The 17345-nt window shown below is 46.7% G+C and overlaps 1 protein-coding gene across 2 annotated transcripts in view; it reads left to right on the forward strand.

Annotated features, from left to right (window-relative positions):
• The window catches only part of LOC144948609 (fibronectin type III domain-containing protein 1-like), a 65047-nt gene extending 52549 nt beyond the window's left edge, over positions 1-12498 (forward strand). For both annotated transcript variants that reach the window (XM_078878202.1, XM_078878203.1), the window contains 4 exons: positions 505-534; positions 2450-2611; positions 6436-6558; positions 8903-12498. In XM_078878202.1, the coding sequence (XP_078734328.1) occupies positions 505-534; positions 2450-2611; positions 6436-6558; positions 8903-9039 (452 nt within the window). In that variant the 3' untranslated portion in view covers positions 9040-12498. The remainder of the gene's footprint in view (positions 1-504; positions 535-2449; positions 2612-6435; positions 6559-8902) is intronic.
• Positions 12499-17345: the final 4847 nt, after the last annotated feature.

Genomic DNA, 17345 nt, shown 5'->3' on the forward strand with positions numbered 1-17345 from the left:
AATGGTTATTATCATCAACAAAACTTTAACCACCTTTTTTACATCGATACAAGGCATTTGCAATTGCAAACTCATTAATGCCTGCAACATACCCACTTGGGTTACTGAGCAAGGCATGGCTATTCATAATCTCACTTATTTGACTGCCCTGTTATTCGACTGTCCTGCTCAGATTGTATAACCCTTAAACCCAAGCACATGTGACCGCGGGCTCACTTCGTGGCATTCTCTTGCAAGACCATTGAATTTATGTCACATTTTAACAATGAGGATATTTAAACAGGGCCCACCTAACCATAAATCCTTTATACAGCCGTTAGGTGTTCACTCGTTAGGCGTCGGTGTGGAATAAACACCGCTATGTGGGGTGGTAGGAGGGGTGGCGCGTTTCCATCGCTTCTTTTGTTTCATTATTTTTCGTTTGAATGCAACCCTTATGTCTGCAGATTCCCTTCGTGAGAACTGACGCACTTGTTATTTTTTTTTTACACATTTGTGTTGCAGAAAACTCGGTGATATTTGATCGGTCATCTGGTGAGTACAAAAAAAACTTTATATATTTTTTGAAAGACATTTCATTCGTTCAAGATAACTCACACACTCCGTTGCAGACCCTCCCGTCCTCACTTCCCCTCGCACAAAAAAAATGTAATATCACGAGGGGATTAAAAGTCAGGGCGGGTGCTGCCTGCTCGCAATTCTTACTAAATGAGACCCAGTGTTGTGCCGTAAAAGTCTGCTCCATACTTATCTGGAAACCAGACCTCCTTGCTCTCATAATTCTCCAGAAATTGCCAAACAAACCAGATAAGTTAAACCGAAGGTGGGGGAGGGGGTAAAGCTCAGACGCTTCTTGTGTGAAAAACATTTTTGGGTGGGGGGGGGAGAGGAAGCGGTCGCTTTGTAGAGTCTCAGCCAGTGCTAAATTGAAAAATGTCCGTGATAAAGAAGCGACGCCTTTCACTGGGGGTTGGTGGTGGTGGGGGGGTGTCTGGAGCACGCATTGCACGACTGGTTCGTTTGATTTTTTTGAGGGGTTTCATGGCACCTTTACAAAACCATAGCCCTGCCTCTACCTTTTAATGCCGCTATTTTCCAGCCGAGTGTTGGATAACTTTAGCGCAGGCTACCATCTGAGCTTCCCCTGAGCGGCCCGTCTGACACAGTGCACGGGGTTACCGCGATTAAATGCGCTGCGAGAGAACAGAAATCGATTCGCTACCATTCTCTTGAGGATTTGGCTTAAATTAAGCAAGTGTAAATATAAATAGCGTACTTCACAAGAAAGCAAGAACATTGTGTTGCGACGACCGTGTCGGTTTTCCAAACGTTCGTGACCATTTAACACTTTTTTTTTAACGATCCAACAGACGTTTTTTTTTTTCCGCGGCGGTATTTAGTAGTCCAAACACAAAATTTATCAGCCGAAAGAAAACAACTGCATGCGTGACTGGTCAAAGGATGCTTGCTGACCGCGGTGTCACGGTCAGCGCACCGGACTTGTGGTCTGGAGGTCTCCAGTTCCATACCCTCTCCATACACGGCAGTTGCAACAACGGGGGAGGTTTCTTAAATCCCTCCGACCGCCCACCCAGCGATATAAATGGGTTCATCACTACAATCGATTGGCAGGCCATGTATGGTGCCGTGAAGCGTGGGGGGGGGGGTACCTCTTCCAATTCTATTGACCAACACGGAAGAGTGGGCCAAACACCCTCATCCGCTAGCAGTAGCATGAGCAAGTACATGCAGGGCTGCACCTTTACCTCCACCTTCTACGATTGTTTGAGCTTAGCCGCGGGCGAGAGCGTGTGCCCGCGTGCGTGTGTGTATGTGTGTATGTGTGTGTCTGCGTGTGTGTGTGTCTGCGTGTGTGTGTGTGTCTGCGTGTGTGTGTGTCCGCGTGCGTGTGTGTGTGTGCGTGTGTATGGGTCTGCCCCGTGACCTCCTGCCAGCGGGCGTTCGACACTTCACGTGGCCTCAAGGTGCACATGGCCTGGCACAAGCGTCGTGGTGACGTCACCGCCACTTAGTGGCGAATGGCGGTTGTTGTTGTAGTTGTGTGTGTGTGTGTATGTATGTGTGTGTGCGTGTGTGTATGTGTGTGTATGTGTGTGGGTATGTGTGTATGTATGTATGTGTGTGCGTGTGTATGTATGTGTGTGTGCGTGTGTGTATGTGTGTGTATGTGTGTGGGTATGTGTGTGGGTATTTGTGTATGTATGTGTGTGTGTATGTGTGTGTGTGCGTGTGTGTGTGTCCGCGTGCGTGTGTGTCCGGATGTGTGTGTGGCCTCAAGGTGCACTTGGCCTGGCACAAGCGTCGTGGTGACGTCACCGCCACTTAGTGGCGAATGGCGGTTGTGTTGTGGATGTGTGTATGTGCGTGTGTATTCGTGTGCACAATTGACGTTCGCTTCGATCTAATGACGCTGGGTGCTCGCGCGCAGGCACGGAGCCGATCTGGACGCAGTTTCCCTTCCGCTACGACGACTCGCACACCGAGTGCCGGGGCAAGCAGTTCGTCAAGCGCACGTGGTATCGCAAGTTCGTGGGCGTCGTTCTATGCAACTCTCTCCGCTACAAGATCTTCATCAGCAACTCTCTGGGAGGCAAGACGCACGCCGGGCACAATCTCGTTGCCGACGCTGATGTGACACCTTCCTCCGAGACGCAATCCGCTGTGTAACATTCGAGTTCGGGGGGGGGAGGGGAAGGGAGTGGTGGCACGGTGGTCTGCGTACTCAGAATCAGAATCTGTATTTATACTGGAGGAAGAATCCGATGAGCTATGAAGCTCTTTTCCCACATATGCCCAGAACGTTCCAACAACAAACAATCCAAACACGCGATAGGAGTGCAAAGTACGGGAGAGAGATGAACAAATCACTAAAAAAATAAATGCAAATTAAACCAAACAATGTTTTGTCTTACCAGGTGAGGCCCACTGAGCTATTAGCTTCTTGTGGCTACCTGCCCACGTGAGTTCAAATCCTAGCCACGACTGTCAAAGGGTCGAGTACCTGACGTTATTATTGTTACTGTGACGCGTGCAACGCAGCATGGTTCATGCAATTCCATACACAGATAGAGAACTTAAACAATGCAATACAATGCGGTGCAATGTGAAACGATGAAAACGCTGCGTGTCCAACCTCATGCAAACTGAAGTCAGAAAACCCCTACACAGTTCGACACATTGCAATGAAACACATTCATTATACCGCGATACAATAACATCTATACATACAGTTGAACTATTTATATTTATAATTCTACGCTATTAATTACATGGAAACACAATCAATCACCTGGCAGAGCTGAAAATGGGCTAAAATGTTGGACAGAAATAATGCCAAAGGAACTGAGTTATTAGTCACCGGCATTTGGAGGTTGCTTACTGTGAAATCTGAATTTGAAAAATGAGATTGGGTCAGCATAGCGCACCAAAGGGGACTCCGTTCCAAGCGGCGGAGAAAGGCACGGGGTGGGCTGGAGATGCCCCCTTGTAACCGTCTCCCCGATGGTGCGGAGATGGATTAAGGGGGTAAAGGGTAAAGCAGAGGTCCCTGTAGGATCGAGATGGTTATGGTCGAGAGAGGGGGAGATTAGGTCAGTGAGATAGGTTTCTGCGGGGCCAGGGAGAGATTTGGAGACTGCAAAGGGCATCTCGTGTCTAATCTGCTTGTAGGTGCCTAGACGACCATGGGACTGGCTTGCACCACCGGTTGACATTTAAATTGCTGCAAACACCTCCTCTGTGCAAAGTAATAATTATTACTGTGCCGCAACATCGATGTAAAGTGGTCTTTTAAAGACTTTGGATCACCCATTGCTAGTGGAGGTTATTTGATTTCATAAGCAAAAACATAAATGAATCAAAGTTACTGCAAATGTAATTTTCGTGATAAAACTGTTTATCCATCTTATTCTTTAGAAAACATATCACTCTCCACGAGTTTTTATGCGCTTAATTTGTCAATATTTAGTTTTGAGAATTTAGACTATTGGTATGAATGCCGTGAAACCGTGCAACGTACATTTCCCTCTGAATCCCGCGACCCAATCCATCTGAGGGGCTCGGTTTCTGACACAGCGCGATGCAACCTCTGCTCGTCTCCAGCTATGACAGCGACAGCACGATTTGCATAACAATGGAAATAGAGACGAAGCATTGTTATGCTGTCCTCCAGCTAACTTGGCATTGCTGGCTACAACATGCATTGCAATCCACTGTTTTATTTTTATTTCATTATTTTCTATCTACGTGACTTTACCGAAAGAACAAAAGAATTTGAATTCCTGCAGTCACGAAAGTTTTAAGTCAAGATGTAATCCACTGCCTGGAATTTTTCATTTGAAACATTATTGTGCATTCGTCCAGGCTATTTATGTTTCTAGTTTGTGGACCTGTTTTACCACTCGCGGCATGCGGCCAATCGTGGTGCACACGTGGCCGATCGATTACACGTGGCTCTATGAACAGATCTAACGCGCTGTCATCGAGGCCTGACATTAAGCCTCCGGATTGCTGGACATTTGATTGGATTGGAAGTCCCGCGGGATGGAGGAGGGCACTCCGCACGGATGCCCGCTCACATCTTCATTGCCTCAGTCTTTAAGTGGAACAGACTAATGTACTGTCAGCTCAGAACTGCATTTTACCCACCGCTATGGCGTGGCAAATGCACAGCAATTATTTTCGATTTACCGCGGGTTTCTTTTCTACCACCGTCAAATGAAATTGTATACTCTGTCCAAATAACTGCTGCAAAATAACTGCAATTTGCAAGACATTAAAATTGTTATTTTTTTTCTTAAATAGGGATTGCATTACATAGTCCTCGCTGTTTGGTACAGCTCCGTTTTATTTCTTGCGTGCCTTAGTGTTTCTTCTGCTCTCGGACGCTAGTATATTGAGACAATTCTCACATCCTGTAGCGATCAACTAACCCCAGCCCATGAGCATGTTGATTAGGATCCATGTCATTGCCGCTTTTAAAGCGCATCAACTGCCTCCACATCAGAGTCAAATATGTGTTCATATCCACCTGCATTTGTTCAAGAAAACAAACTTTGAACCGATTTCGATGATCTGGGTCTGGCCCATTAACAATGAGTGCTGCTGAGTATCTAGATATTATTGGCAAGAGCACTCCATCTCCACCATGGGGTCCTCTTCAACACCAAATGCAACGGCGCATACAAGCAGCCCATAATGCGTAGTTGTGGAGCATTATTGGTAAAAAAAAACAGGAGAACTCTGTTCTGTGTCTCGACAAATAAATAAACTACATCTTTATTTGTTTGGGAAGTCAATAGCCGTCAAACAAAGCTACTTATCCGCATTGGTATCCTCACGCCGTGTAAAACTGGAGATGCCAAGCAGAATTAGGCTTATCCCAGCATCAGCACCAGCTCACGAAACAATTACTCTAGCAGTCAGGCTCTTACAGTGGCCAGTTTCTGTGTGGAACGTGGGATGAATTAGCTAGCAATAACAACGGTGGGCTGGAGATTATAGCAAACGTGTGATGCGTATCACAAACAAGTGCAGGTTAAAGGGCAGTGAAATGTCTGCATCAGCACAAATATGGCTACAGGCGCCTGGGGACAATCCACACGTATGACGGAATGCCTCTTTGGCACCACACAACGAGTCCTTAGTCCAGCAATGTACTTGCTGTTCTGGCTGCTGCCGGTTGATGTATCGCACAGGCCTCCTCTGTGTATGTCATCCGTCAACTCTGCCACGCAGCCACTGGATTACAGATGCCCATCACATCAACCGCATCGATATCATCAGCCATTACAATCCACTGTTGGATGAAGGCCTCCCCACGCTTTCGCCGCGTCTCTCATTTCCCCACGAAGCGGCAAACCAACCAAGCAACTGCACACGATCTGATTTCATCTCACGGTCCCCGCTTTCTCTCCCTTGGCTGGGACTCCATCATCAGTCTTGACCACCCGCTATCGGCGGGAGTATTACACCCGACACCACCGTGACGTCGAAGCACGGGCCCCCCAAAGCGCGGGGCCCGGGGCGGTCGTCCCGATTCACCGAACCCCACGGCATGGCTCTGGCTAAGTCGCGGGAGTGTGAGGTCTCCGATTCCGCACCACCGATTTGCACGGCTGTCTACGTATGGTGCGAAAGAAGCTGAACGTACTACATACGAGCATCTCTTTCAGGCGACGTGGCCTGTCCGAGCCGACTTACTTTTTCTTCATGGTCAAACAGATGCCTCCGAATTGCAGACAGTACATTCTCCGATCCCCAAGTGCTCCTCGTACCGTCTCTCTCGATGCAATTCCTAGCAATCGGTCGTCTCCGCGCTTCTTTGCGCACAGCCACGGTGCGTGTAGATGATCACACGTCTTCTGGTTTCTGATAGATGTCCGTGTGCGTTCGTGTGTGTGTGTATGTGGGCAGGTCTGTTTTACAATGTCGGTGATGGATATGGACACGCGGAAGACCACTGCGAGTTTGTCGATTCATTCCTGGATGGGCGGACAGGACCTCGGCTGGATGAAAACCAACTGCCCATCACACAAGGTCTTGCCACACAGAGATCAATGCATTTGTTCGTCTCCACCATTATCACCACCATCGTCGATCCTTGAAATGCGTTGAAGTCCTGAGTAGCCATATTGGATGAGGGCAACCATTACCAGTCAGGCACTCAGTGAGACTTGAGACGAGATGGATCATGTTCCCTTCACCAATCCACACTGACCAAAGTGGTGAAGTATGGTCAACCGCTCCACCATGACCGGTGCACCTAAACCACGGCCCCTTCTTGACTCTGGATCCACAAACCCCGGTGTCAGCTGGGCAGGTGGAGGAGCACGGGATGTGAAGAACCACTGGCTTTGAACAGAGACGCATTCTGCATATTAATAGCATACTACTACGTAACAAAGACAAAGATCCCTCCCGTATAGACTAAGCAGACTGTTGGGGCAAGTGCTGTCAGTGAGCACCTTTGAAGGTCGACACGACGCACGAGGGGGTGGGTAGCCAGCACCACGCCCGGCCGCCTTTGTCTCCCCAGCGGCAATTTTTACACACCGCACCAGGTACTCGTTTAAGGCTGAGTCGACCTAGGGGGTTCAGATAATCGTCACCGGTGTTGGCACGTGAGCGGGAATCGAACTCGGGTCGCCAGGTTAATAGCGTGGCGCACTGACCGCTACACTACCGCTATATAAACGCGCGCACACACACACAATGGAATCTAGATTTGAGAACGCCTTCTATAAGCACAGTACTTGTATAAGCAGCGCAGGCTTACATTATACTGCTGGGGTGAAGGCAAAGGGCAAGTTGTGACACGAGTATACGGGAGATATGAGCAGTGTTGGCCTTGCTCTCGAAGGGGTGTGCTGACATCTGGCTCCGACTATATATACACAATGATTGGGGTGGAGAGTGGTCACAATTGTCAGTGCACTCTGTTGTGAACCTGGCGACCCCGGGTTTAATTTCAGGCGACGGCTAACATCAGTGGTGGAGTGAATATCCGAACGGGTCCTGGATCCCCTCGCTCCCGAAGCAACCTGCACTGACCAACGTGGTGAAGTAGGGTCAGACAACCCCTGACGGCTGAGAGTCTGGGGGACCCTTCATCCAGCAGTGGAATCACAGGGGCTGTACATTATTATATTTGTTCATATGTACTACGTGATTTTTGTCCCAAATCAAATCAGAAAATTCACTTACACAATGTATTAAACACTCTTCTCACATATCTCTGGGCTAAATGTTATAAAAAGGATATTTTCCTTAAGCCGTGTTTTCTGGTTGCACTTAAGTGATTTTTTTTACGAAGAGATGTACATTTAATTTGTCTAAGCTTTGAAGTGAAGCAGTGGTTGTCCGATGTACAGGATGTCCCTGCTATGTGAACCAGGAATTTTCCACCACAGGTTTATGGCACACATCAGAGACACATGCTGCCCAATAGACATTTAAACATATTTTTCCGCGCAAAAAAAATCTAACCAGAAAAATTCCCTCGATGGTTACACACGACAACATATTAAATAAGCGCAGGGTTTGTTCATCGAATAAATCGTTTTTTTTCCTCCGAGTCTATTTCAATCACACCGCCAGTCTCATACTAGGAGACTAATGGCTGCAGCTATTTTCGGCTTAATCACACAAGTCTATTATTGCAGAACGATGGAAAAACAGCAAAACGGTCCCATTCCTCAATTTTGCCGATTCCATACAAAACATTCACCCATTCCACCACGATTCATGCTAAGATTTTGAAATGGCCCACAGTGGGTAGAATCGCTTCTGCAAAATTGGCTGGCTAATACCGAAAATTTTACAAAAGTGTCAGAACAAACGTTACATGAATTGGGTCCTAAGTGTCCATTCAGAACTCTTGCAGCGAAGAGTGCATCATCTGTCCCACAGAATGACATATTACAGAACTACTTCTGAAATCCCTTCAAATGGCATCTTGTGCTGCACTATCTCACGTGACCTCTGTTGTTTGTGAATGCGGTGCATGGCAGACATAAGTGCTCTGACCCCTGACCCCTTAGCCAGGAGCATAAACTATCACGTGAACTCTGGTCATCCTCGCAGCAGCTTTTAGCGAGTCATCGAACAAAGACGGTTACTGCACTGGGCGCGTTCAGATGCACTTCTGTGGCCGTCTGGAACGCTCTTCCAAAATTAGAAAGCCACTGGAACGGTGCATTTAAAAATCTATATTGAAAATAATTTCTTTAAAACTGCTTTTTGTGTTTCGTTTGTTGTCCTTCCCCGCACCTCCGATTAGCGTGGTTGGCTACGTACGGTGCGAAAGAAGTTCAACACACGTACACACCCATATGCACGGCGCCACATCTGATATCTGCGCTGCTCTCTGCGCTCACCACAGGTTTCTACCGGCGGTACCGTCAGGAACCGCTGAACTTCGGCTCGATCGGCGGCGGCGTTTACCAGCACGGGGGCAGCGGCAACTACTACGTGGCCTGGTACGAGTGCGGGGTGCCCATCCCCGGCGTCTGGTGGTAAAAGGGCGGGCAGCCAACGCCTCCGCTGGGCCGCCTCTCTTCCCACCGTTGTGCCGCCCGGGTGCCGAGCTGGAGGAACGCCGCGATCGCCGTCGACGGATTGACGTCGGAACCCCCCCCCCCCCCACTCGCGTCGCTGGAGGAGTGTGCGCGCGAGCGTCGTCGTGCCACCTTGCCGAACGCGAGCAGTCCAGACGGTCGAGGGCAAAGCGGCGTCAGCCGGGGGGCTGGAAGGAAATTGGCTGTTCGGCGCTTTCCTTTCACAGTTTAGTTTTTTGCCCCCCCACCTCCCCCCTTTAAGCTCGGTAAATTGTCTTCTCTGGTTGCACGTGTGGCTCTGTTGCTCGTGCCTCGGCTCTTTTGGGGGCAGGAGACGCCAGATGATGCGCGTGTCTCGTCTCACGGCGCATTGGCAGCTTTGCGGCGCAACAAATAGAAGAGTGCCATTCACTGCAGTTCACCTGAAGGGTTGGTGACTGATCTATTCACAACTGCTTTTTGACTGGCGATCCGCATTCTAATATTGGTAAAAAGGAATGCCGTTTTAAACTATATAAATATAATTTGTCCATGAGACTACGGTGTCACTAAGACTGATGTAACGATAATAATGCAAAAAACGAAAAAGTAAGAAATGATAACCAACTAAGAATAATAAATACAAGCTCTTTAGCCACGTGTCAATGTCAATGGTGCTAGTGATACTACTTTCATTGGTTTCCATCATTATACTGTAACCATCACACCGTGCCATGTCCGTTGCTATGTTTGTCCAACTCTTAGTTTGTCTACCCAGCATTCATAATTAGCTTGCCAAAATAATGTTTTTTTAAAGTAACACAACTGGCCAAGTATTGAGTGTATAACTGTTACATTTTCTGTCAGACTTAACAAAATAGGCCTGGGCTGTACATGTATAAACTGGGTAGGTACTCTGAGCAAAGTCTAGTGTCAACAAATAACAAACGTTGGTTCTCCTGCATATTCGTTCCACCGATGACAAATATTTGGTGAACATTTATAACAGCAAAAAAGTACGGGTCACAAATATCGATGAGTGGAATTGATATGCCCAAGTCTTGGTTCCTTAGAGGGAAAACATTTGAGGGAGGGGGGGGGAAAGAGACATTCCCTCCCTGGTGTTTACAACAGGAACCTCTCTGCTCATAAAACGGATTCATTCTTCAAAAGGAAGTGATAAACGGTCACTCCATCGGCCCTTTACTGTCCCAGATGTTCGGTTGAGCCAAAAAATTGTTGGGCAGAATCACTTACTTCAAACAGATGTGGGATAAAAAGAGAGACGTGTTCCCTCTGGCTGCGCATGGCATCATCACTGGCTGAATGTGGTCTGCGATGAGCCTTGATGATATATAACAAAAACCCCATGCAGTGGCTATCCCCAGATATTTACGATCGACAGAAAAATTAGCGCAAAGTTGCAAAAGGTTCTGATGGTGCGCTGCAGGTTTTACTACTTTAAATACGAAGCTTGTGGAAGTGTATCGTTCAAAGGATCGTTCCATGGCCTTCCTTCTCATATCTAATGCAAGTAAAAACAAACACCACAACGTGATGCAAGCAATAGTGTACAATAGCTGATACTAACAACAAATGCCTGCTCTGCTTACATTCAGCTAGACACAGCTCGACTCAATGATCATAGAACACAATATAACTGCATTAATCTGACTCTTAGCACGACAAAAAGGGCAAGGACCATCCCGCATAGCTCTTAACAGACTGTTGGGGACAAGTGCTATGAGCGAGCACCTATGAAGGCTGGAATGGCACACAATGCGGGCGGGTAAACAACGCCATGCCCGGCCACCTTTGTCTCCCCAGTGCTGATGTGTACACACAGCACCAGGTACGCGCTCACACACACCCCCCCACATTATCCACATGGGCCATTTCGAAGCAACGGAATTACAGGATTGACGCGGGCGAATTTAAGACACGGGGAATGTAATGGGCTCCTATGGTGTATCAGACCGGCATTGCCATCTAAGAACATTTTGAAAGCTTGAATTGAGTAAGTCTCAGCAAATAAGTCTGAACGTTTGTTATCGCGTACTGTTGAGATGGCAGGGGTTGTACTTACCATTACCGTGGGCTGGAAAGTCTATAGAGAGTCCAGCGCAGAAAATTAACGGACTCGACGCAATTGTCAAGCATTAGACCCAAAAGTATCCTGTCCTTAGAAAGTGTTTTTTTTTGTTAAATATATGCGAAATCAAAGATTAATCGTTTGAAAATAATTATTCCGTCAGGAAGGGTAGGGTGTTTAAACAAGAATCGCAGCCTTAGATTCACTCCTGATCGTCTTTGCATTTAAACTTATCAGTAACTTGATCGTAGGAAGCCGCTCGTCTTGCTGTTTGAAGCATTTAATTCAGTTTTTGTTTTGTTTTACTTATTACATTGTACAGAGTATGTGCCGGCTTGAATGTAATCTTAATGTAGTTTATTTTGTATCAGATTATAATTTTGTAAAACACGTGTTGCTCTCCCAGCTTTGTGTCATGGTTGTTTAAAGAAGTGTTGATAGTATGAAAAGCTATAACAAAAATAAATAACAAATATAAATAACAAATATAAATAACAACATGTGTTGTTTATCAAATATTTTTCTTTTTTTGTGTGCACACAATTTCGTATGTAACAATGAATAAATAAAACATTCTCCAAGTAGGAACATTTAATATTGGATTTATAATACGACAATTGGGAAATGCCCAACGTGTTTTTCTACGCAAAGATATAAAAAAAACGTTAAGCGAAGCAATTGAATCTTCTAATCAAGTTTGTGCCAATTGGCAGGTTTTCGCGGGCAAAATGAGCATCTTGATTCAGTATGTATGGTCTGATCCTGGGAATATGCCACGTTGGTTTGGAATGTATACACATTGTTCAACATTGATTAGTATAATGTTCATATGAAAACTCTCTACGTAGTGCATTGCACCAAGCAGGAGTTTGTGTGCCCAAAGAGTATGTTAACTTTCTCTCTCTCCCATGATGAGTGCGTGTTACAATTGTGTATAAGTGTACAATATGTTCCGCGAGACGTTCAATATCATATACATTTAAATTCGTGCCGGATCACGATTACAAAGTGTCGCGTGTGCAAGAGCATCGCGTAACAGATATCAATGCACACATTAAGAGTGTGGACGCCTGACACTTACATTTGTACCGCATACTTAAGTAGATTTCCATACAAAAAAAGCTGTCTTTTGTTTTAAGTGAAACTTTTTTTTGTCTTCTATTCGAACAATTTTATATTGACTAAGATAGTATAAATGGTCAAGAGGATATTATATATTTTAAAAGGATGGGTCTTTAAGCCGTACCTTATCGCTCTAATAAAGGAAATATATTTTCTGCTCTTGCATACAGATGTTGCATGACTATACATCTTTTGCCTGATTATAAAAAATGTCTATATTAATAAATTATTATTGTACATGGCATGTTGTGAGGTTGCATTTTTTTTTCAAACATTACACAGCATGCGTTACAAAATACTCACCCAAGGAACCATTTATTTGTGGAAAATATTCTAAATATACCAGATACAAGTTGTATATCAAGAAGATAGAACTTACTGTGGTGACGTATTTCGTGAGATGTTTGTCGTTATTATTTTTTGTATATTTTGTAAGTTATTTATATTTTGGCAGACTATAGCCACTGAGATGTTTTAGTTTTCATGCCAACTTTTTTTTTTCCCAGCATGCGTTTGCCACTGCATGATCCCTGTGGACATGGAGAAAACACATCTATGGGCCAGATTACGGCTCATGCATCAGACAGACAGTCCCTCTGCACATTAACGATAATCATAACGATAATTACACATTTGTCTCATTCCTCGGAGATTAAAACAAATAAACACCCTCAGTGCAGATAACTATAGGATGCCAGTTAGTCAGTTTCTCTGCACCCAACTGCAGAATGCACACATACAAAGAACACCCGTGTATCCTACAACAGAGTCTTGGAGCAAGTGCTATGAAGGCCAGCATGGCGCACGAGGCGGAGGTGTAGCAAACAGCACGGCTGGCCACCTTTGTCTCCCGGGAACTGATGTTTACACACCACGCCAGGCACTTCTGTAAGGTTCAATTAACCTCGTGAAGGGTCCAGTACCGGTTCAGATAGTAGTCCTGGCTGAGAATCAAACTTGGATGGTGGGATTTGGGGATGACGCACCCGAACCACCAAACTACGACTCCCCACTTCACACAGTGAACGGTTCTGCACGGCTGCAATGCCAAAGAATATAGGATGGCAGTTTGTCCATTAGTCAATTGTCAGTACATTGAATGAGTCACTGTAGCGTGTGGCGCTGGGAGATTAGTAGACAATGGAATTAGGGGTAGCAGCCCGTTCTGCCAGTTGGACCTGTGGGCCAAGCGCGGAGCCTTCTGGGGGATCCAGAAGGGGGCGTAGCCGAGGGCGGAGCCTGGCCACGCTGCGGAGAATAAAAAGCAGCTCCGACTCACAGTCGGGGCTGCTGCCATCGGGAGAGGGACTCCTCGTGCTGCTGTCGTCGTGGTCTTCGCGTATTCAGGCTGTGGGTCTGGAAGCATGTTGGTTATCCCTACCCGGTATGGAGTTATGCAATATGGCTGTGAGAGCCATCAAAATCAAGAGGGATAACGCCTCCTACTAGTGTCTCTGAATTAGTACACTACACACACACCCATGCCACAATCATGAAATCAATGTAAAAATAGACAACAGTATGACACTAAAATATGGTCTGAAAACCTCTGAAGAAAAAACGCTCCATACTGGACCCTCCTGAAACCGTTTTCTGGGTAAATAAGTAATCATCATTATGAGACCTCCTTTGCCAGTACCAAAATATAAGAATAGGTTTTTTTCCCTTTTCCCCCCTTTTTTTCTGGCAACAAAAGGTTTCAGATTTGTTGCCAGAAAAAAGGGGAAAAAAATCTATTCTTATAATTACTTTTGACTTAAAACTTTCGTGACTGCAGGAATTCATATTCTTTGGTTCTTTCGTTCAAGTCCTGTAGATAGAAAATAAAAACAAAAAACCCACGACGTTTTGATCGCAACTCAAGCGTCGTCATCCTGATATATATAACAGGATATGGAAGGTTCAGACGATCCTGAAGGTCACCACAGAACCCCAATCTCTTTGACATTGCTCGTGAAACTGAAGAGGATTGTTGTACTATTATAAGACAATTGCAACGTATATAGAGTTTTACAATTAAGTGGCCAATTTTTTTTTTTATTCCAAACTGTTTAAATTACAATTTTACCCACACTATGGTGCTGAAATGGATTATGCGATCGAGGTAACACGGGACGCACAATCGTGTTTGCAGAATACGAACAACACTACATGTGACCTGAATGCGCAACTATTTTGTACAGGGAAAGAAAAAAAAGTGGCAAAATATGAAAACAAATGTTGGTTGAAGGCCATGGCGAGGCTTAATCTACAAGCCCAGTTGAGAAGCGAATTGACCATCGCTACCGTGCAGAGCAGCGCCGTGCATCGTGGTGCCGATAGCGGGATCCGTATGTCACGTTTCCATCGCCCTCGCGCTATTTATTATCTTCGTAATCACAAAAAAAAGTATCGTCATATTCCCTCTTTAATCATAGACACAAACACTGCGTTTGCAGAACGTATGTATGTACATTGAACTTCTTTCGCACAGCATGTAGCCACCCGCCCTAATCGGAGCCACTAAAGATCAAACAAACATCTCGAATTTCTACACAGCGTGTTTCACAAGCGGCCTGCCATGAAGGAGCTGGCTGTTATCATCTATGCTTACCGCCAGCAGATTGATGCAGTGTGCAGGTGAGACTCACGGTGGTGTCACCATTGACTCAGTGTGCAGGTGAGGTCCACGGTGGTGTCACCATTGACTCAGTGTGCAGGTGAGGTCCACGATGGTGTCACCATTGAATCAGTGTGCAGGTGAGGTCCACGATGGTGTCACCATTGACTCAGTGTGCAGGTGAGGTCCACGATGGTGTCACCATTGAATCAGTGTGCAGGTGAGACTCACGGTGGTGTCACCATTGACTCAGTGTGCAGGTGAGGTCCACGATGGTGTCACCATTGAATCAGTGTGCAGGTGAGGCCCACGGTGGTGTCACCATTGATTGAGTGTGCAGGTGAGGCCCACGGTGGTGTCACCATTGATTGAGTGTGCAGGTGAGGCCCACGGTGGTGTCACCATTGACTCAGTGTGCAGGTGAGGCCCACGGTGGTGTCACCATTGATTGAGTGTGCAGGTGAGGCCCACAGTGGTGTCACCATTGACTCAGTGTGCAGGTGAGGCCCACGGTGATGTCACCATTGACTCAGTGTGCAGGTGAGGCCCACGATGGTGTCACCATTGACTCAGTGTGCAGGTGAGGCCCACGGTGGTGTCACCATTGATTGAGTGTGCAGGTGAGGTCCACGATGGTGTCACCATTGACTCAGTGTGCAGGTGAGGCCCACAGTGGTGTCACCATTGACTCAGTGTGCAGGTGAGGCCCACGGTGGTGTCACCATTGATTGAGTGTGCAGGTGAGGTCCACGATGGTGTCACCATTGACTCAGTGTGCAGGTGAGGCCCACGATGGTGTCACCATTGATTGAGTGTGCAGGTGAGGTCCACGATGGTGTCACCATTGATTGAGTGTGCAGGTGAGGTCCACGATGGTGTCACCATTGACTCAGTGTGCAGGTGAGGCCCACGGTGGTGTCACCATTGATTGAGTGTGCAGGTGAGGTCCACGATGGTGTCACCATTGACTCAGTGTGCAGGTGAGGCCCACAGTGGTGTCACCATTGACTCAGTGTGCAGGTGAGGCCCACGGTGATGTCACCATTGACTCAGTGTGCAGGTGAGGCCCACAGTGGTGTCACCATTGACTCAGTGTGCAGGTGAGGCCCACGGTGGTGTCACCATTGACTCAGTGTGCAGGTGAGGCCCACGGTGGTGTCACCATTGACTCAGAGTGCAGGTGAGGTCCACGGTGATGTCACCATTGACTCAGTGTGCAGGTGAGGCCCACGGTGGTGTCACCATTGACTCAGTGTGCAGGTGAGGCCCACGGTGGTGTCACCATTGACTCAGAGTGCAGGTGAGGTCCACGATGGTGTCATCATTGACTCAGTGTGCAGGTGAGACCCACGGTGGTGTCCCCATTGATTCAGTGTGCAGGTGAGGAATTGCTTACTCATAACCACTGCTGATGTAAGTGCCTCCACTCATGACAATTCGAGAGAGAGTCCCTTTCCAGGGCAGTTGGTCTACAGTTCCACGTGACCGAAAATGCAATACTGTGCTTATATTAGAGCGCAAGATGGCAGCCAGGGCCATCGAAGAGAATTATTTATTTTGAGCCAAACGATAAACTCGACTCCACAAAGAGTGGAGTGTTGATAGCTCTACGAGTGATGCCCTATGGGGACATGATGGCCTGTCGTCTCGCATTGCATCCTTAACTGGTTGTTGTCTCCGTCATCTCTTCTGCTTGGTTTCCTCCACGCAAATGGAATCGAACGGATAATTTCGATTTGCAAATTTCCCACCCTCTGTGAAATGGCATGAAATTCACAGGGCAACTCTGGCTCCAGTTGCAGTTGAGTGAGCCGGCCCCAGCCGCAATGGTTCACGACTGCTGCTCTGTTTGCCCTGTCACCCACGGAAACAGCTGCCCTCGGCCGATAACGGGTAACGCCCTTCAGACATAAAAATAACCTTGTGCATTAGTGCAACCCAGCAGGGTGTGACCGATGGGGAGGATACGGGGCAGAATGCCACGTAACCCACTGGAATATTGCCGGTACAAATCCACCCATTGGCATCTGGCGAATGCCCGGGGGGTGAGAGTTTCATATAAATATTGTTATTTCAGATTATGCAGCAGAAAGAGAGAGAAAAAAGACCGACGCATTGTCAAGTAGTCAAATTCTTCAGAGATTATGGTCAATTGCAGCAGCATTTAATTACACTGGCATTGGTGTCAAAATAACTTTGCTACTTGCTGTGTGGATGTTGGACTTGCAATGCTGAGGGCCGCACAGCGCAGCAGTTGAAGAAACGATTTATTTTAATGACAAATTAATATATTTACGCAATCTAACCCAAAAAACCTCTTATGGATGATATTGGTCATGAAAGCCTACTACGTGTTAAAAAGCCTTCTACGTATTAAACTTTCTTACATACCCCCGCTGCCTCTGTCCAGCCAGCTGTATCAATGGGTGCAACTGCAGTTGGTCCATCGGTGAGTCGTGTGCGGTGGGGTAAAGTG

The sequence above is a fragment of the Lampetra fluviatilis genome, chromosome 50 (assembly GCF_964198595.1).
Source record: "Lampetra fluviatilis chromosome 50, kcLamFluv1.1, whole genome shotgun sequence".
In the NCBI taxonomy this organism is placed as follows: Eukaryota; Metazoa; Chordata; class Hyperoartia; order Petromyzontiformes; family Petromyzontidae; genus Lampetra; species Lampetra fluviatilis.